General features: G+C 44.3%; 1 protein-coding gene and 1 non-coding gene across 2 annotated transcripts; both read left to right on the forward strand.

Moving 5' to 3' along the window:
* The first annotated feature begins 6,557 nt into the window (after nt 1-6,557).
* On the forward strand, nt 6,558-18,457 carry CYS1 (cystin 1). Its single transcript, XM_056856158.1, has 3 exons — nt 6,558-6,872; nt 16,071-16,123; nt 18,361-18,457. Exons 1-3 carry the CDS (start codon nt 6,558-6,560, stop codon nt 18,455-18,457), a joined length of 465 nt encoding a protein of 154 aa, XP_056712136.1.
* Nucleotides 8,507-8,697, forward strand: LOC130484035 (U2 spliceosomal RNA). The gene has a single exon (XR_008933677.1). It is a non-coding gene; the product is annotated as a U2 spliceosomal RNA (small nuclear RNA).
* Nucleotides 18,458-20,230: the final 1,773 nt, after the last annotated feature.

Here is a 20,230-nt window from a genome sequence, read left to right on the forward strand (position 1 = left end):
AGCAAGGCTCACGCACGCGCTGAAGAAACTAATGATGTTGCATTGACAAGCTAACATCAGATGTTAAGAAAAGGTATCATTGTTGTATTGGATTGTCAAACGTCTATAAAACCTCTTGCATTTGCCCTGCCTCGGGGTGACAGGATCGCAGAGCTGTTTGTCTGGATCCTGGCTCACCCAGTTACGACTTCTTGGCCAATAAAGCAAGCTGTGATCAATCCAACCTCCTGCCCTCATTGCTCTCATTGGACTCTACGAGAATGGGGGGAGCACAACAGTACAAATCTTATTGCTTGGTACAGGGGCCCCCAACTTTTTTTAAGCCTGTGGGCTCATCTGAAATTCTGACACGGCATGGTGGGCACAGCAACAAAATGGCTGCCACAAAATGGCTGCCGCAGGAGGGAGAGCCAGCCACACAATTACCGCCGCAGCTTAACTTCAGTAACACAGTGCAGATCCTTGTGCTGTGGTCACAGCTGCTGCCAAAGCGACGTGAAAAAAAATCTGCACAGCCAATCAAATCTTCAACAGTCAGCCCTACCTGGCCCTGCCCACTTCCTAAAAACACTTGGCAGGCACCAAAAAAGGTGTTGGCAGGCACCATGGCGCCCATGAGCCATGTTGGGGACCTCTGGCGTGGTAGTTTGCAACAAGGAAGTCTAAGTACAATCATTTACAGAATTACTCCAGTGTAAGCTGGCTGATTTCAATGGGGTTAGACTGGAGTAACTATCCATAGGAATGCATTATATGACTCCAAAATGGTACTGCCTCATGTTTCCTGCCTTGACAGAGCATGAAAGAGGTACATTAAAATGTCTCACTTTGACTCACGATAAAGAGATAGAGCCAACAAATCTTAGTGCAACCATTCTGCAGTAAATTTGGTTGTGAAGAAAGATGTCTTTCTGTATTGTCAAATGGACCCTACGGAAATATGTATAGACAAAGTGCATTCTACCTTGACAGAGATTCAAGGAAGAAAACTTGAAATATCATCGGTTTTTCTTCACCAATTGATTGTATTGTTTATGTGTAATGGATAGGCAAAAGTCCTACCCATTCTGAAAACTGGAGAAAACAAAACACCAGTCCCCTTTAGTTCTGTTTGGGGTGTGAGCAGAGGAGCTAAAATGTATTGTTCCCTTCCTGTTTCTCTCTTTTGGTGCTAGTAGGGCTGCCAGATGGTGTCAACAAAAATATTGGACACACTTGATAGAAATGCGTCAACCAATAAACACACACACACACACACACACACAATAAAAAAATTAAAATAACCTGTCCTTTTAATAGAGGCTTATGTGTAGAAATAGCTAATTGAAGCTTTTAATGGCATGGAGGTAAATAAGAGCCTATTCTCTATTGAAGGGATGACATATTTCTCCGGGGCAGTTGGCAACCCCAACCAGGATCTACCCTTTCCTCCCAAGTAATATATACAAATACATACAGTGATTTCTGGATGTTATTTATTTATTTTTTATTTATTTATTAGATTTTAAACCCACCCTTTCCCAGCCAAGGCTTACATCAGTTAAAACACAGCATCTCATCATAATTAAGTATCATTAAAATCAATATACATCTTAATAATTAAATAACTAAACTGAAGAGTCCGGTGGCGCCTTTACGATTGATGCTGACGGTGTCTTAGCTGGTAAAAAGGCGGAGATTGACTAATGCAAAGAATGCAGGAGATAGGCAGGTGGCACGGTGGGCACAAGGAGGCCGGTCATGATGGAACCGTCACTGCCCTAAACCACAGACCTGGCAGAACATCTCTGCCTTATAGCCTCTGCAGAACTGAGCCAAGTCCTGCAGGGCCCAGGTCTCAGCTGACAGAGAGTACCACCAGGCCGGAGCCAGTGCCGAAAAAGCCCTGGTCCTGGTTGAGGACAGCCGGATATCTCTCAGGCCGGGGATCTCCAGTAGGTTGTTACTTGATGAGCATAATGCTCTTTGAGAGTTTTGCAGCAGGTAGAAATTCAATAGGCTAAGCTAATGGGTTAAGTATTCTTTGTACTGCTATTTTATAGCTTCTGAAAAGAAAAACCACTGAGTTTCTGATCATATTATGGGCTCCAGGGGACAAGTGATAAAATGCAAACATAGAGACCTGAGTCTAAATCCTCACTAGTGCCGAAGAAGCTCACTGGGTGACCTTGGGCCAGTCACACACTCTCAGCCTAACCTATCTCACAGGGTTGTTGTGAGGATAAAATGGAGGAGAGGAGAATGATGTGAGCCACCTTGGGAACCCACTGGGTAGAAAGGCCGGGTATAAATGAATTAAACAAACAAATATTTACCGGTAAGTGTTGCCTGGAGAGCTCCTGGAATCACAACGGATCTCCCAACTACAGACAACAGTTCCTCCTTAGGGTTGCCAGCTCAAGGTTGGGAAATACCTGGAGATTTGGTGGTGAAGCCTTGGGAGGGTGAGGTTTGGGGAGGGAACTGACCTCAGCAGGGTATAATGCCATAGAGCCCACCCTCTAAAGCAGCCATTTTCTCCAGGAGAACTGGTCTCTGTCATCTGGAGAGCAGCTGTAATTCTGGATGATCTCCAGCCCCCGCCTAGAGGTTAGTAGCTCTAGTTCCTGTAGAGGAAATGGCTGCTTTGGAAGGTGGAGTCTATGGCATTGTATCCCACTGAGGTCCCTGTCCTCCTCAGCGCCATCCCATAATCTCTAGGAATTTTGTAACCTGGAGCTGGCAATTATATTTCCTTCCCACCTAACAGCCAACCTACCTTTATCTGCTCTTTGGTCTTAAGCTTTCCCTCCCTGCCCCCAGCAGCCTCTACCTAGGAAAACTGTGGCCCAGTTGTGTGGTCCCAATCACTTGCATGGTAGGGACCCCTCAAGGCCTTGTGGCGTGGCACTTCACTTTCCCCTGTATCCACCTCCCCACATTATTTGTTCTTTCCCTCCCCCTGGCAATCCCCATATCCTCTCCGCTTTTCCTGCCTCATTCTCTCCTTCTCAGCCATTCACCAACCTACCTTTTATCTGCCTCCCATCTTCAGCTATACTTATTATTTACTCCATTTATATCCCACCTTACTCTACAACGGGGACCTAAGCAGCTTACATTATTCTCCTCTCCTCTTTATCCACAAAACAACCCTATGAGGTACGTTAGGCTGAAAGTATGTGACTGGTCCAAAATCACCCAGTTAACTTCCACAGCGAGATGTAGATTTGAACCTGGGTCTCACAGACTGTGCTCTAAAGCTCTAACTGCTACACCACATTGGCTTTCATAGGGTGACTGCTGAACAGCAGTCAGAGTGGCATAGGGTTGAACAGTAATAAGCAGCCAAGCCTAGTTGAGTCATGCAACTTTTGTTTATGGATAATTTCCCTTAATGGGGACCTCTTAATTTCCCTATTCAGACAATCAATACCGTGTAGGTTAAATCTTTGCTGTTATCACAATGCAGCCACTCCTGTTCCTGTTCCGAAATTCAAGCACCTATGTGCCAAAGCATGTGGATGAATAAAAAAAAGCAGGTCTCCAATTATTAAATATTAAAAGGAAAAAATTCAATCCCCAGGTTTAGATGATACATACAACCTCCTAATTTTAAGAGCAGAAAGAATAAATTCAGCTACAGAAAGTGTGATTCCCTTATCGCTACCAGCCAAGAGAAATAAAAAGGTGAAAATCATGCAAGCAGACAGGAATCTTAGCAACAAGAGGTGTTATAAAACAAGCCCTTTGAGTGGAATATAAAGTACAACTAAAGAAAAAAATAGTTAATGATTCAAGGTCTGCTCTTTTGCATGGATGAAATCTTTGGGCTAGAGGGACTCCAGCACAACGGCCCACAGTTTCTGCTAAAGGCATTTACCTGGGCTGAAAAGAAAAGCTGAAGATATATTAGAACTGTAAGAAAGTTAAAGTTAAAATATTGTTGCTGGACAGGAAATAAAGGGGATGAAAAGCCTCAAAGAAGTGCAGATGCCCTTTTGGCATCCTGGCTGATGCTATCCTGATCATTCTTCCTTAGCAATTCAAAAGCTGTCTGTCTAACACTAAGGATATCCAAATACGAAGAAGGTAAAGCTGCTCCAATACTTCTTAACTTCGTATCTGCTAAGATGCACCAAGCTGATACGCGGGAATCCTGCGGTGACCACTGTAGTAAATCTGGCAAAGAATCGTGATCTAATAAAAAGAATCTACTATTTCAGTATTGAAGGAGCTGCTAATCATTAAAAAGAACTACAAGGACTTGGTTAATTGGAGGAAAAAAGAGGCCTTATATAAAAAATTGGAGGAGCTTGATTACAGCTATAAACAACAATGATAATTCAACCTTCTGGCGGACGGTGAATAAAAAGAATCTAAGTTTAACTGCAGCAGACCAGGCCTTAAATGAAATGAATCTACAGCCATGACAGCACTCAAGTCTACACTTCAATCACTATGATTAAAGGTACTCAGAGATAAGCAGATTTAAGCAAGCTGCTGTTGAGTGGCATCTGTCCTCTCATGCATGATGGTTCTTACGCAGTGTTAAAGGGGTTGCCAACTCCAGGTTGGGAAATTCCTAGAGATTTGAAGGCAGAGCTAGGGGAGGGTGGAGTTTGGGGAGGGGGAGGAGCTCAGCAGGGACGTGATGCCATAGAGTCCATCTTCTGAAGCTGCCATTTTCTCCAAGGAAACTGATTTCTGTAGTCTGCAGATAAGTTATAACTGCAGGAGAATGCCCCATTCTACACCATTCTGATCAAAAAAGTAGCAAAACCAGCCCCAGTATAAACAAAGATGCCTGGAGAACTACCCAGATGTATGGACAAATGTGACTTTGCAAATAAACCAAACCCTGACCTGGATGTCTCAGGCCAGCACAATCTCCCCAGATCTTGAAAACTAAGCAGGGTTGGCCCTGATTAGTACTTGAATGGAAGACCACCAAGAAATTCCACGGTCACTACACAGAAGCAATGGCAAACCACCTATGAACGTCCCTTACCTTGAAAACCCTTTTGGGTCACCATGGGATGGCTGCAACTTGATGACACTTTGGATAGGGGCTGTGGCCCAGTGGTAGAGCATCTGCTTGACATGCAGAAGGTCCCAGGTTCAATCACCGGCACCTCCAGTTAAAGAGACTAGGCAAGTAGATGATGTAAAAGACCTCACCCTGAGACCCTGGAGAGCCACTGCCAGTCTGAGTTTGGTGCTTACTGACTTTGGTAGATTTTTATGGATACTGACTTTGATGGACCAAGGGTCTGATTTAGTATAAGGCAGCTTCATGTGTGTCCACCACCAAATAAACCAAAATGAAAAGGGGTAAATGTTTTAATGGGGACCTAGCACACCCAGTATGCTGAGTCAGGGTGGGGATACACATTAGAGAAGAATTAGTTTTCTTAATTCACTGGGTGAGTGGGTGTGTTCCAAATTGCTTCTCCCTCTTGCAATTTCTTGTGCCCCCTCCCATTTATTATAATTTCTAAAATGTGAAATGCCAGCAGTGCTCGTGTGCTGAGAAGTCACATGCCTATTTGACTGCCTCCTGCAGCCCACATCTGTGGTTTTGTACACAGTCATGAAATAATGCTTTCTGCACATGCCCAAAAGCCATTGTCTTATGCATTATTTCACGTACCAGGGCTGAACACCCCCACTGAAATGAAGTAGGGGATGCTAAATCAGGCTTAACGGTGCAGGCCAATTCTGTCCACGTTTACTGAATTCAGTAAGAAGACGTACTCCCAAATACTACTCAGATCCCCTGCAGCCATTCCAGATCCTCACATCTAACTTAATCCTCCCTGGTAAATATTATTAACAGAAAAATGGCAATGTTTAAAGACGTTAAATAACCGAACTGCTACGCTGCTTTCAAAGGAACTCTATTTTGGACCACAAGGGAGAGACCGGAGAAAAGCTAAACTTTCCTTGCCGGAGTGATTATTTCCATTCCTTTCAATACTTTCCACTTGGCCTTAATTCGGGATCTGTTTATTTTGGTCATGGTTTCTACTTGCCAGCATTCACGGCAGATATTATCCGTGAGACTGGCCAGTTGGCATTGCCCCTTTTTTTAAAGACTCTTAGTCCAAAGTGCGTGTGTGTGTGTGTGTGTATGTGTGGCCAGTTGGCATTTCCCCCCTTTTTAAAGACTCTTAGTCAAAAGTGTGTGTGTGTGTTCAAGGCTATTTTGAAAACACTCTCATTCCAAGGGAAAAGGTTACACCCATTTGGTTTCTTTCAAGGCCAAATTCTTGGGATGGGATGGTGGGGGGGGAGCAGAATCCAACTTCAGATTTCTTCTGCCTTGAACGCGCTGGGCAAAACCAGCACAGAATTGCCAGCCTCGTTTTGTCGCCTTTAGCGGTCTGTGCGTGGAGGGCAGCCTCCTAATTCTATAAATAATAGATTTTTTGGGAAACCAGGAAAGAGGGCAAGAACCGGGATCCCACTACTCTCTTCTGCCACCGCCTGCAAAGCAACAGTTGCGCTCTGGAACCCGAACCCCCGAGGAGGAAGCAGCCGCTGCTCGCGCGACCCCCGGCTCGCCCTCCGCCGGCATGGGCACGGGCAGCAGCAGCTGCAGCCCTGCCCGGCGCTGGAGGAGACCGCGGCGGGGCAGCGGGAGAGGGAGCGGCAGCGCCCCCGCCAGGCCGAGCCAGGAGAGGGCGGAGGCGAGGACCAGCGGCAGCCCCACGCCCGCGCAGGCGCCTCGGCCGCCGCTAGGGGAGCCCGACTCGGACTCGGAGCTGCTGGACCAAGTGCTGGCGGAATGCGACGCCGACGGCACGCCGCGCTTGCCCCTGCCGCCCCGCCACTCCTTCTCCAGCCCGGCAGGGGGCGCCGAAGGGGACCAAGCCCACGGGGATCCGCAGGTAAGCAAAGCTGGGGGAGGCACAAAAAGAGGCTCTGCGGGAACGTTGTGTCGCAATCAGAGATTCAAACCTGGCTGGAGTAGAAAAGGGCCAGAGTCCAGTAGCACCTTAAAGACTAACAAGAATATTTTCTGGCAGGGCATGAGCTTTCGTGAGCCACAGCAACTAGTAAAATTTCTCAGGGGAATCTTCAATCAGGATTTGTGCTTGCATGCGTGCACACATGTATCTGGCGCAGTTAGTCCCATTATTGCTCCACAAAATACTTTTCATGTACTGAAATAATTCCCAGTGGGTAGCCGTGTTAGTCTGTCTGCAGTACTAGAAAAGGGCAAGAGTCCAGTAGCACCTTAAAGACTAACAAAAATATTTTCTGGCAGGGTGTGAGCTTTCGTGAGCCACAGCTCACTTCTTCAGATACAGCTTAGAATGTGCATCCATCTGTCTTTAAGTGAATTCAGACAAGCATTAGTATGTAAATGTTAACAGTATGTAAATGGGAATAGCAGGCATGATAGGATTAGGTGTGGTATACAGAGGAGTCTGTGACCTGGTGGAGTTCAAACTTGCCCCAAAGCAACACCTCCTGCTTGGCAATCCCTGACTTGTGGGGGCGGGGTAGCCTAGTTATGGTATTGCAGTCCCTCCCCAAACCCCGCCTTCCTCAGGCTCCGCCCCCAAAACCTCCCACCGGTGGTGAAGAGGGACCTGGCAACCCTACCTATAGCCCTATAGCAATCGTTCCGTTACAAATTATTGCTATAGCACCATAACAGATCAATATCATTCATTAACCTTTATTGGCATGCCAAAAGACAGAGATAAAACAACAATATACCTCCAAAGGGCAATACATATAAGTTACAAGTCGTGTTAATAAAACTTTTCTTGTTCTTTAAGAACTCCTGTAAGAAATTCAGCCACGGTAGCCATAATTTTAGGATCATGATCACTCAAAAGAAATTTGCATTTCACTTCATTACTCCTGTATCTCTTGTACTGGAGCAAAGTAAATAGCAATTTATCCCGCAGAGTCACATAGAAGGGCCAATCTAAAAGGATGTGGTCAATTGTATCCAACAAATTTAAACCGCATGTGCATAAGCGTTCATGTCTAGGGATCTGAAGGTATCGGCCTAAGAGCATCCCAACAGATCAATATCTATTGATGTGTGAATGGAGCCTGTCCATACTGGAAAGTCCACTTGTAAGTGACTGCTGAAACGTTCCGCTTCTTTGGACGATGGTTCTGGGAGGAGACAAGATACAAGAATGCAGAAAGGGACATGCCTGGGCATCAGCGGCGACTGTCAATGGTTAATGGAACCGCAGTGCATCATGGGAAAGGAGGTGGAACTATGCAGATTACGAGTCAATGTCTGCCCAAGCCTTGGCAGTGGAAATCTTAAACGTGACAAGGGGGAGAGACTCTACCAAGAATGATATCAGACTGGCTTTCAGGAGGCTGATTACCTTGAAGTTAGAAAGGCAGCAATGTGGGAATGTAACAGGGGGGGTCTTGAGAACCTGGCTGGGCTGGCTGTGGCGTTGGGCACCTCGGGCTTTGGCAGTGCTCTCTTAGCCCAGAAGTGCATCAGGCTGGTATGAAGGCAATTTTTCCGAGCAGCTTTTTTATCGCTTCTCGGCCTATCGGCTAAGATCAAGTGTAGTATCTGTTCTTATCAGTCTAATATCTGATATGTCCTCTATCTGAGGACTATATATTGAATAGATTTTTGGAACTGGGAGATGGAATAGGGGCTTGCTCCATCCACTCCATGCATCAACCTGGTATTGCAGTATTTCCAGGAATGGTGCACCTCCCCTTGGGGAGAATATTGCTGGTTAAAAAACAGATTGAAATTTTTATTCTATCCTTCTCACCTTTTTTTTCTTTGTACTTACTTGTCTCTCCTGACCCTAAGGGAGAGGGGCCACCAATTCCTGGGTCCCAGCCACCTCATCCCCCTCCAACTTGGGGGGTTAGAGGTCGAGGTAGCCTATGGCAGCAGACAAGCCCAAAGAGATGGGCTCTGGCAGCCCTGCTCCCCAACTACCGTGACCACCTGACGAGGACCCCCAGACAGCCAGGAAGACCCATGCCTAAAAGTTACAAGCAGTGAAGAAGACTGGCCAGGCCCCGCTGGCCCCACCATTGACTATTTCCCTATGAACTTTGGACAATTTCCTCCGTCGCTGGATGGTCCGTATATGCAGAAATACCTTCTTTTGTATTTGCTCCCTATTACTATTGTATAGTAATTACTATTGTATAAAGGAGCCCCATGGCGCAGAGTGGTAAAGCTGCAGTACTGCAGTCCAAGCTCTGCTCATGACCTGAGTTCGATCTCAACAGAGATCAGGTTTCAGGTAGTCGGCTCAGGGTTAACTCAGCCTTCCATCCTTCCGAGGTCGGTAAAATGAGTGCCCAGCTTGCTGGGGGTAAAGGGAAGATGACTGGGGAAGGCACTGGCAAACCACCCCGCAAACAAAGTCTGCCTAGATGTGACGTCACCCCATGGGTCAGGAATGACCCAGTGCTTGCACAGGGGACCTTTACCTTTACTCTAAAGATCCAGTACGTTTTCTGTTTATATAAAAGCCTTACAATGGGGTAACTACCCCAGAATGAAACGATTAAATTTGGATTTTTTCCCTTTGTTGTCAAGATTGATATAATCCAGTCAGCTGTTTCCAAAATGGACTGATAAATTTATACAGCCACAACATGTGTACAAAGTGTGCATTCAACCCAAGGATTATCCAGGGTTTTTGGAAAGGCTTTTTGCACATGCTCAGAGAGCCACATAATCTGTTTATTTACTTCATTTATACCTCACTTTTCTCTCCTATGGGGACCCAAAGGGGCTTACCTCCTTCTTCTCTCCGCCATTTTATCATTACAACAACCCTTTGAAGTAGGCTAGGCTGAGGAACAAACTAAAAATGATGGTGTCCTCCTGACTGCCACAAGGACACCACCGCCACTGTAAAGCCATTAATTAAAAAATGCACCAATGACCTGATCAGGCCTGCAGCACAGTGCTCTTGGGGCCCCCTGCACATTTTCAAAGGCGAAAACGGAGGGGTGCAGCTAAGGTTGCCAGGTCCCTCTTCGCCACCAGCGGGAGGTTTTGGGGGCAGATCCTGAGGAGGGCGGGGTTTAGGGAGGGGAGGGATTTCAATGCCATAGAGTCCAGTGGCCAAAGCGGCCATTTTCTCCAAAGGAACTGATCTCTATTGGCTGGAGATCAGTTGTAATAGCAGGCAATCTCCAGCTAGTACCTGGAGGTTGGCAACCCTAGGTGCAGTGGTTTTGGCACTTGATAAGGTGCAAGAGCACCTCAGCCCACTGTGTGGCAGACCCGATCAGGATCAGGCCCTTGTGGCACTTTTAAATTACTTTAAAATGGTGGTGGCATCCTTGTGGTGGCCATGAGGCTACTGTCATGTATGGTTTGGCCTGAGTGTGTGAGACGGGCCCTAGGTCACCCAGCAAGCGACTGTGGCAAAATGGGGATTTGAACTTGGGTGTCTCAGATCCTAGTCTGCCACTCTGACCACTATATTCTGACCAAGATGGTCAGTTCCTACCTTGATAATTTGTGCGCAGACCACATCCTAGGCTTTTAGCACCTCAGGAAGGCAAAACCTAGTACACTAACAACGAGACTTATTGCAGTCTTGGGTCAGTCATTCTCTAATGTACCTCACAGGGTTGTTGTGAGGATAAAATGAAGGAGTGAAGAATGATGTTATACGCCACTTTGAGTTCCTATTGGGGGGGAAGTGGGTTATCAGTAAAGAAATAAACAACCACTTCTGTTGATTATAAAGTACGGAGTTTGAAAAGCAGTCACTAATGTTTCATGGTCATGATATATGCTAAGCTACATGTTTTTCTGCATTTGCAGAGCAGGGAAGTGCAAAAGAGTAATAGCCAATATGAATTACATTTCTACCAAACAATTTTCATTTTCCTTTAAACCTACTTTTTAGTCCCTTTTTTGTTATTACAAAAAATCAGAATAACTGAAATTTGTTCAGCATCTGAACAGCTTTATATTTTAACAATAGTAAGTACAGTAGGCTTAATTAAGCAGAATTTGCATCTGCTAACCAGCTGGCTTAGTGTTTTGTTTTTTAACTTCCTTGGAGGCCAGCTAAATTTGTCATTTGTTATGGCTGCAGCAGAGTATGTTTTTTCATCATGAAAGCTGGCGTGCCAGAGATTTCTCTGAGACGGTATCAAGAAAATATCACAATGCAATCCTATGCAGAATTCCTCCAGTCTGAACCTTTTGAAAGCAAAAGGCTGAGACTGAGTAACTCTGCACAGGATCACCCTGCTAATCATGGTCTCAAGTTGGGTTACCGGCTCAACTTATTTATTATTTTCATTCAGTATTTGTATGCTGCCTTTCTGCCCTTACAAGGGTGGCTAACAATGTAAAACATACGTAACGTCACGTTTTAGAACCATGAAAATCAACCCCCAAAATACACATCATAAAACATAAAAACAACAATTAATACATTTAATTAATGTGGGTCTTCCCATCTTTTTTCCATACTCTGCCAATAAAACAACAACAACACTCAAATACAATTGCAGCACCAGGCAACAATAATCCCATGTAAACAAAGGGCTGCAATGGCTCCCTGCCCTTTAAATTTTCAATCTGTCCCCACCCCAGCCCAGTTGTCTGGGTTTCTTAACATTCACCAATCAACTGTAAATTATTAACTGGGGTACGGTTACCTACCTGTTTTGCATTTTGTAGTTTGGCAAAGCCAAGGATCTTAATTTTGGATGGCCATAGAGTCAAAACAAAGCCCATCTTAAGGGAACAGAACCAGATATTGAAACATTTTTACATAAGTGCCAGGTGAGGCCCTGAGAACTCTGAGACAACAGGAAGGAATTAATTAGTGTATAAACAACAAAACAGAAGGAAAATTACAGAGAAAAGTGGCCCTTCTGAGGAAATTTATTTTAGTTATCATCCTCCTTTCTCGAGACTCAAGAAGAAGAGTTGGGTTTTATACCCTGCTTTTCTCTACCTTTAAGGAGTCTCAAAGCAGCTTATAATCACCTTCCCCTCCCCACAACAGACACCTTGTGAGGTAGGTGGGGCTGAGAGAGTTCGGAGAAAACTGTGACTAGCCCAAGGTCACCCATGTGGAGGAGTGGGGAAACAAACCCGGTTCACCAGATTAGAGTCAGGCTGGCTCAAGGCGGATTACATACCATAAAACAATCCAATAATAGGAGACACCTAATAATAACTAGACTGGGATTACAAAATTAGAAACAATTCAAAAAAGGATCAAGCAATGCACAACATGGAATTATAGACGTCGGAAGAATGGGATAGTACGGTAAACAGATAATACATGGCATAAACTGTGGCATAGCCTACAGTCCCAATTTGGTGTATAAAACCACCTCTCTGAACCTTTCTGTTATACTGTCGCCCTATTCACTTTATTAAAACGTCCTCCCGAACAATCCTGTTTTACTACGGCTGCCAGGTCCAGGTTGGGAAATACCTGGAGATTTTGAGGATGGAGCCTGAGGAGGGCGGGGTTTGGAGAAGGGAGGGGCTTCAATGCCATAGAGTCCAATTGCCAAAGCAGCCATTTTCTCCAGGGGAACTGATTTCTATTGCCTGAAGGTCAGTTGTAATAGCGGGAGATCTCCAGCCACCACCTGGAGGTTAATCAAACAAATGCAGCCACTATGGCTAATGATTATAATATAAACCAGTAATTTTAAAAGATCTCATTTATGGTTTTTGTTATCTCCACAAAAACCAAAAGACATTCTGTACAAAAGTCAAACCAAAAAACAGCCTATACAAAATTTCTAAGCCAAAACCAGCCTATATGTAGGCGTATATCAGTTCAAAGAGCACGTAAACATGTAATTATGCTTACAAAAGAAGATAATTACAAACACAAGACATAATAATTACAAACACAGCACTTATATAAGCCTACATATAGGCTGGTTTTGGCTTAGAAATTTTGTATACCGTAGGCTGTTTTTTGGTTTGACTTTTGTACAGAATGTCTTTGGTTTTTGTGGAGATAACAAAAATCATAAATGAGATCTTTTAAAATTACTGCTTTATATTATAATCATTAGCCATAGCGGCTGCATTTGTTTAACTTCTATATTGCAGTCCAAGTTTTGCAACCACCTGGAGGTTGGCAACCCTGTGTTTCACACAGTTTGAATGTGATAACGTCTGAGTAGACATCTAATAGGAGTTTGTCACCGGGGGGGGGGGGTATAGTGCTAGGTCAGGGGTCCCCAGCCTTTTTTGAGCCTCTGGGGGCACCTTTTCAATTTTGACATCGCCTGGTGGGCTCAGCCACAAAATGGCTGCCGCAGGAGGCGGAGCCAGCCACAAAATGGCTGCCGCCGCTTACCTTCAGTCACACAGTGAAGATCCTTGGGCTGTGGTGGCAGTTGCTGTCAAAGCAACGTTTCTAACAATCTGCCCAGCCAATCGAATCTCCAATGCCCGCTCAGAAGGACTGCTGGACCAAAGCCCCAGCTCCCCCCACCCCCCGCTTTCTACAAACACTCAACGAGTGCCAGGAAAGGTGTCAGTGGACGCCATGGTGCCCATAGGGACCATGGTGGGGACCCTTGCACTAGGCGGAGTACCACAAGGACCCCCAATTTCTATTGTACTTTCAGCAAAAAGCAGAACCACAATTATTCTGCAATAAAGAACAGCCCTCATGGGGATAGTCCCATAACTACTTGTGGGCAGGCAAACTAGCAAAAATGTTTGTGGGCTAGAAACCTTTTTCAGCCTTATCCACAAGGCTAGGGTAATGTTTAATGTATGCCTAGATCCTAGTAGAAAAACAATACTTTGTTGGGAATGGGCGTTTAGTGTTATTGTTAACAAGCCTTTGTGGGACGGTGCCATCTTGTGGCTGCTTTTTCATTCAGTTTTGGACTACGTTCCGAAGGTTGTATGTCACAAACCCAAAAGGGTGGCCTCTGGCTTCGTACAAATATATGTTTTAAAAACTGAGATCCGAGGCAGGAACATCTCCTGCACGAGCCCCGCTGAAATGAATGAAAGGCATGCAACAGCATCCTGGGGCTCAGTTTATGGTGTACAATTAATGTGATGCTATATTTGAGTGGGCCAGTGCAGATGGACCCTGGGGCCGCTTGACTGCTGTCAAGATCATGTTTTAGCACAAGCGGGAGGGCAGCTGTTATTGAGAAAATGGCACGCACAGAACTGCTGCAGATGCAATGGTGTGGCCTGGGTAAGATGCTATACCTCAGTGGAAGAGCATCTGCTTGGCATGCAGAAGGTCTCAGGCTCAGCCCGTGGCATCTCCAGCTAAGAGGGCCAAGTGGCAGGTAGGGTTGTCAGCTCTGGGTTGGACAAAACCTGGAGATTTTGGGGGTGGAGCATGAGGAGGGCATGGTTTGGGGAGGGGCTTCAATGGGGTATAATGCTATAGAGTTCACCTTCCAAATTCTCCAGGCGAACTGATCTCTGTCGCCTGGAGATCAGTTGTAATAGCGGGAGATCTCCAGCTACCACCTGGAGGCTGGAAACCCTAGTCGTAGGTGATGTGAAAGACCTGTGATGCTGCCAGTCAGAGTAGACAATACTAACCTTGATAGTCCAAAGGTCTGACTCAGTATCAAGTAGCTTCCTGAGTTGATGTGGTCAACACACACCATGAAATGAGGGGATAGGTTGTACTATAGCACTTCGGACTATAATTGTAATGTTGCATTTTTAAATATTTAAAACTCCCTGCATGCAGAAAACTAGCACAGCACGGAATGAGCTGAGCCAGACCCTCTCCCTCTCACTGCCTCAAACAGTAAACTTCAGCTATAGACTTTTTGTTGTTTTGTTTTGTTTTATGTTGCTGTCTTCAGTTGCCATTCCAAGTTTAATTAAAGTATTCAACACCCCATTTTGAAAAAAATGTTGATTGTCAGAAAGTTTCATGGTAGGTGAAATGACGAATTTCCTCAAAAAGGGAGACTCCTTTATTCTATCAGATAGAAAACAATGAAGGGACAGACCGAAGATGCGGGGGTCTTCTATTGAAACCAATGGGAAATAGTAACCAAATAGAATTACAAAAATGAAACAAACAACAAAGGAAACAATAATGAAACAAAACCATACAAAACAACCCAGTAATGGAACAGTCCCTTTGGGAATCAATAATAAAAACAAGAGAAATGAAACAAACTCCCATGCACAAGTATACTGCGAATCACTTCCTATCAGTAGCCACAGTGTCTCACTTTTGATTTGGCTTTATCAGGGCTGACATTATTGCTGCTGTTCTCTCACCAAGAACACAGTAATTATTGCCCTCTCTTTCCTTTGGGATTGTTAAATAAACCTATCAGATCAATGGTACATTTTCTTTTCTTTTTTTTAAGTATTTAATGTTATTTCAATAGAAACCCCCCTTAGAGTGAGGAATGCTAGACGTAGCATTGGCTTTTTGGATCCTAAGGTAAAGGTCCCCTGTGCAAGCACTGGGTCATTCTTGACCAATGGGGTGACGTCACATCCCGACGTTTACTAGGCAGACCTTGTTTATGGGGTGGTTTGCTAGGGCCTTCCCCAGTCATCTTTCCTTTACCCCCAGCAAGCTGGGTCCTCATTTGACCGACCTCTTAAGGATGGAAGGCTAAGTCAACCTTGAGCCGGCTACCTCATCATCATCATAAACCTTTAATGGCATAAAAATTATTACAATTACAATTGTTACAAAAAGGGATCATAAAACATAAAATCAGTGAAATAAAACACCGGTTCTGGTTGCAGTGATAAAGCCACGCGTCTTTGCTGCTCAGATAAGAAACCTTAATTTCTTTTAATGTTTGAGCCGGCTACCTGAAACCAACTTCCGTCGGGATCGAACTCAGGTCATGAGCAGAGCTTGGACTGCAGTACTGCAGCTTACCACTCTGTGCCACAGGTCTCCTATTGGATCCTGGAACAATTAAAATGCTGTCTTGCAGGTCTGTTGGTGGCCCTGCCTCAATCCTGTCCCAATAGCTGAAAATCATTATTGCACTCAGTAAAGTGACATAGGCAAATGGCCCACAGGTCTGCATTATTCTAACAGAGTGTCATTGTAAAAAAAGTAACTAATCCCATCATGTTCAATCACTTCCAGATTTTATCAACAAGAGCCATCCTGGCTTTGGAGAACAGTAACTACAGCAACAAGTAAGTTACTTTAATTTATGTGGCAATAACCTCAGCAGTGGGTAGACCCCCCACTCATGTGATTTGCAGAAAAGTGCACTGTTTTAGTTTCGGCATTTGAGCTTGATTGGGAATTAATTTTTCTTACTGTATAACAAATGACTAAGTAGGAAAGATTCTTGGAGAGAGCAGGGTTTTGGTGGCCAACAGATTTGAGTGGAATATTGTTTTTGTTACTGTTGGACAAGTCCATTCACTGTGGGACAAACTGGTGGAGACTGACTTTAATCAGCGTATTTAAAACAAAGGTGTTCAATCGTTTCCCCGAAGGAACGGCATCCATGTTTGAAAAGGGCTTGGAGATATGAAAATCTCCTTGATAAACGGTTGCCCATAAAAAACTTGGGTGATGGTTTATACTGGGTTGGTTCCTAAAAGTCATACCTTTCTGCTTACCTAACCCTGAACTTCCAAGGACTTCTGCTGTGTCACGCTAACTGCTGCGGTGATCTCAGAAAAATGCTCATTTTTCTCCAAATATGAGCAGTCCCACATGGGAGAGGTTATTTTATCTCTTCCTCCCCATGCAGTATTGAAAAATTTGGGGGCAGGGGGAGTGAAATTGGGCTTAGCAATAAATTCCCCAATCCTGATTTCACTCCCCATTCAATAATAGTACAAAGCTTGTCAGTTTTCCTTCCGTTTTTGCCAAGTGACGCTCAACTGCCTCAGCATTCTTTACCCCCTAGCTGTCAGGCATTTTTTTTCTTTCCCCCTTTTAAAAGAAAAAGTAACTAACATTTTTCTGTATGCTTGATAAGGTTCTGAAATATGAAGAGACTGACCCCCGTACGGGTGACCCTGTTTTTCTGCCCCGTTTACTTCATTTTGCTGTGTGCTGCAGCCGGCATAATGGTTGTAGAATGGAATAGGAAAGAAGTTGGAAATCAATTTCAAGCATTTTCAATATGGGGCTGTATGTTTTGCTCAGAGTGCTCTTAGGAACAGCTTTATTGAAATTTAATTGAATTTGTTCCTTCTAAAATTTAATTTTACCCATCTATTTTATCCCTTTATACTTCCAGAACAATTTGTCTCCCTCTTTGGGATGTGGCTCAGTGGTAGAGCATGTTTTGCATGCAGAAGGTCCCCAGTTCAATCCCTGGCATCTCCAGTTCAAATGATCAGGTAGTAGTGGGTGATATGAAATACCCTTACCTATGACCCTGGAGAGCCACTGCCAGTCAGAGTAGACTGTGGTGACCTTGATAGACTAAGGGGGTTACCGCACTAGGTATTCCCAGCGATGTATTAAGAGTTTGAAAATGTTATAAAAAATACTGTTCGCACTTTCTATGTATTCCCAGCAATGTATTAAGAGTTTGAAAACATTATAAAAAATACTGTTCGCACTTTGTTTGGCCCCTTTAGCTGTGAAGACGTCTTCCAACCATTTTTTAGCCGTGGTATCCAAAAACCCTTTTAAAGCAATGTTTTTTATAACATTCTCAAACTCTTAATACATCGCTGGGAATACATAATGCGGTAACCCCCAGTTAGTCTAAATCAAAGCTTCTTAAACTGTGGGTCACAACCCCATTTGGGGTCACATAACAGGAACTGGGGGTCGAGAAAAATTTGGCAACAATAAATGGTAAAATTATATGTATACCAAAGCATTGTTTTAAAATAAATTTCTTTATGATTTATTATCAGTAAATATTTGATTTGTATACCTATTTTATATACCTGGAGTCACATAAAAATTTCTCGGGCAAAAAGGGGTTGCGAGTGGAAAAAGTTTAAGAAGCCTTGGTCTAAATCACTGTAAGGTAGTTTCATGTGCTCTGATGTACATGAAGTTCTTTGCAATATATTGCTCAGGTTCCACAAAAGAATATGGTAATTCCTGCCATAGCTCAAAGGTAAAGCATACAGATGTTCAGTCTCCAGCAACTCAAATAAAAAGGATCTCAGGCAGTAGGGAAAGAGCATTTGGTGGAGGAGCCATCACTCAGTGGTACAGCTTCTGCAGTGCATACAGAAGATTCCCAGTACTATCGCTGGCCGCTCCAGTATTATCACTGGCTGCTCCAATTAAAGCACCTCAGGTACCAGGTGCTGGGGATGATCCCTTTCTGCTTGAGACCTCAGAGACCTGCTGCCCATCAGAGTAAGACAGTACTGTGCTAGACGAACCAAAACGATCTGACTTAATAGATTGCTTCTTTTATGCTGATCAATCTTTGTTCCTGCAGCCTCCCACTCAAGACAGTGGAGAGGAAGTCCAAGACATCCTACGACTATTCTGAAGAGGAGATGATGGCAGCGATTGAACAAGAATATGGTCGCTGAGGCCTGTCGCCACTGGACCAGAAGGAATCTTAACAGGATCGCTGTCGCTGCAAAGCTAGCATCCTAAGCAACACTGCAAGTTTAATCGAATTGGGGATGTGAGGGAACAGATAAGACTGAATGGAAAGAATGCCCCAAGAAAGCATCGTCTTAGTATTAGGAGGAAAGGATTTGAAAGCTTACTTCAAAAAAGTGGGGGCTGCACTTTGCCTTGCCTTTTGGGGGAGGGGTAATACGAATGTTGACCCCTTTAGCCCTAAACACTGACCTGCAGTCTGTATTTCCATCAGACATTTGCCTCTTTTTAGTTAAAAACTCTACTTGACTCATAGAACTGGTCATCAAGGAAAATCAATCTTCCATCCTCCCCAGACATCACCTTTCCACGATCAGGCTAATAGTTGAGCAGGTAAAAAAGCAGATATTGTTTCATCCCCACTCCTTGATTATCCTGGCATTCAGAAAGCCAGGGGCTGTGCAGCCTCCCCGGCTGAAGTACCATAGGCACTCAACAGCACAGCTGCAGCTGAAATGTTAGTTCCAATCCCAGAGTTCACTGGAAGTACCCAGCAGGGGGCTTTTCCTCCATGAAACCATCCTGGCTCCAGCAGGCAAGTTTGAAGAGCGTAAGGAAGGCTAGAGCCCCTAAAGCTAAGTCTTTCCACTCACAGTATCCTTTTTCAAAGCCTTGAATACCTGTGGGAAAACATCAGTTGTCCAATCCTTCTTGGGGCACTGGTGCCCACCAGATTGTTGAGATCTATTTGAATTCTATCCTAGCAGTTTTCAAAGTAGTATATTGAACCTCCAAAACAGACCTGGTAGAAAACTTGGCTCTTTCGAGCTGCCTGTTGTCTCTGATGTTTCTCAATATTTTGGTGTTAAAGTGCCTTCCTGTGTTAAGGTACTCTGGACTTATTGTAATCTTGCCAATTCCAAACTCAAACCACATGCCAGATCACTTGGTCATGTGGGAAGAACAGGCATAGAGAAAGCTGGGGAAAATCAACTGTGCCCAGAGTCTTAAATTCCATTTTACTGGAAGAGAAGTTACAACAGAGCCGTTTGAGAAACAGGTGAGTCACAAGGGCTCCCTTCTCCCCGGAAGTGATTGTTGGAGGAAAGAAATGGGGGATGATGCAAGAAGGCCCTGACCTGAGTAGTATGCCACTGAGAGGAGGGGCTAAACTCTCCTCCATACATCACCAGCCCCTCAAGCCAATGATACAGGACTGAAGAGAAAACCTGCCAACTTTACTTCATACTAGGAGGTAGCCAAGCTGTTCTCTGTCCCTTCACAATACTCTGTGCTCTTACATGATTGAGCAGTTTAGTTTTTCCTCCTACTCTGTTCCTTTAACTGACCCTCAGCTGTTCTTAAAATTCCAAGCCTCCCAAAGCATATTGTCACCCCACCCCAGTTTAAAAGTAGTATTTTTCTGAATACCGGTAGTTCACTACAGAATGGAGAAAGCCCTGTCTTCTCTGTAGGTAGCCCAAATCTGCTTCTTTATCATAATGTGGGTGGCCATTTTACTGTTAGCAGGCATGGTAATGTTATCTGCACATATACAATAAAACACCGAACAAAAGTGAAGCAACAATTTATATAAAATATTAGGCACAATATATTTACTACACTTAACATAATTTTCCATAGTCTTAAAATCAGAGGTAACTAATAATCAGGACACTTTCGGGAAACAGACATCTGGCTCTCAAGTACACTAAGGAAATCTGTGGATTTCAGGTAACGTCTTCTCAACAGTGAAT

This window comes from Euleptes europaea, chromosome 10 (genome assembly GCF_029931775.1).
Source record: "Euleptes europaea isolate rEulEur1 chromosome 10, rEulEur1.hap1, whole genome shotgun sequence".
Taxonomy (NCBI): domain Eukaryota; kingdom Metazoa; phylum Chordata; class Lepidosauria; order Squamata; family Sphaerodactylidae; genus Euleptes; species Euleptes europaea.

Coding starts and splice junctions, on each gene's coding strand:
- CYS1 (XM_056856158.1), top strand. CDS start 6,558: ATGGGCACGGGCAGCAGCAGCTGCAGCCCTGCCCGGCGCTGGAGGAGA. Junction 6,873..16,070: donor AAGCCCACGGGGATCCGCAG/GTAAGCAAAGCT, acceptor AATCACTTCCAG/ATTTTATCAACAAGAGCCAT. Junction 16,124..18,360: donor AACAGTAACTACAGCAACAA/GTAAGTTACTTT, acceptor TTGTTCCTGCAG/CCTCCCACTCAAGACAGTGG.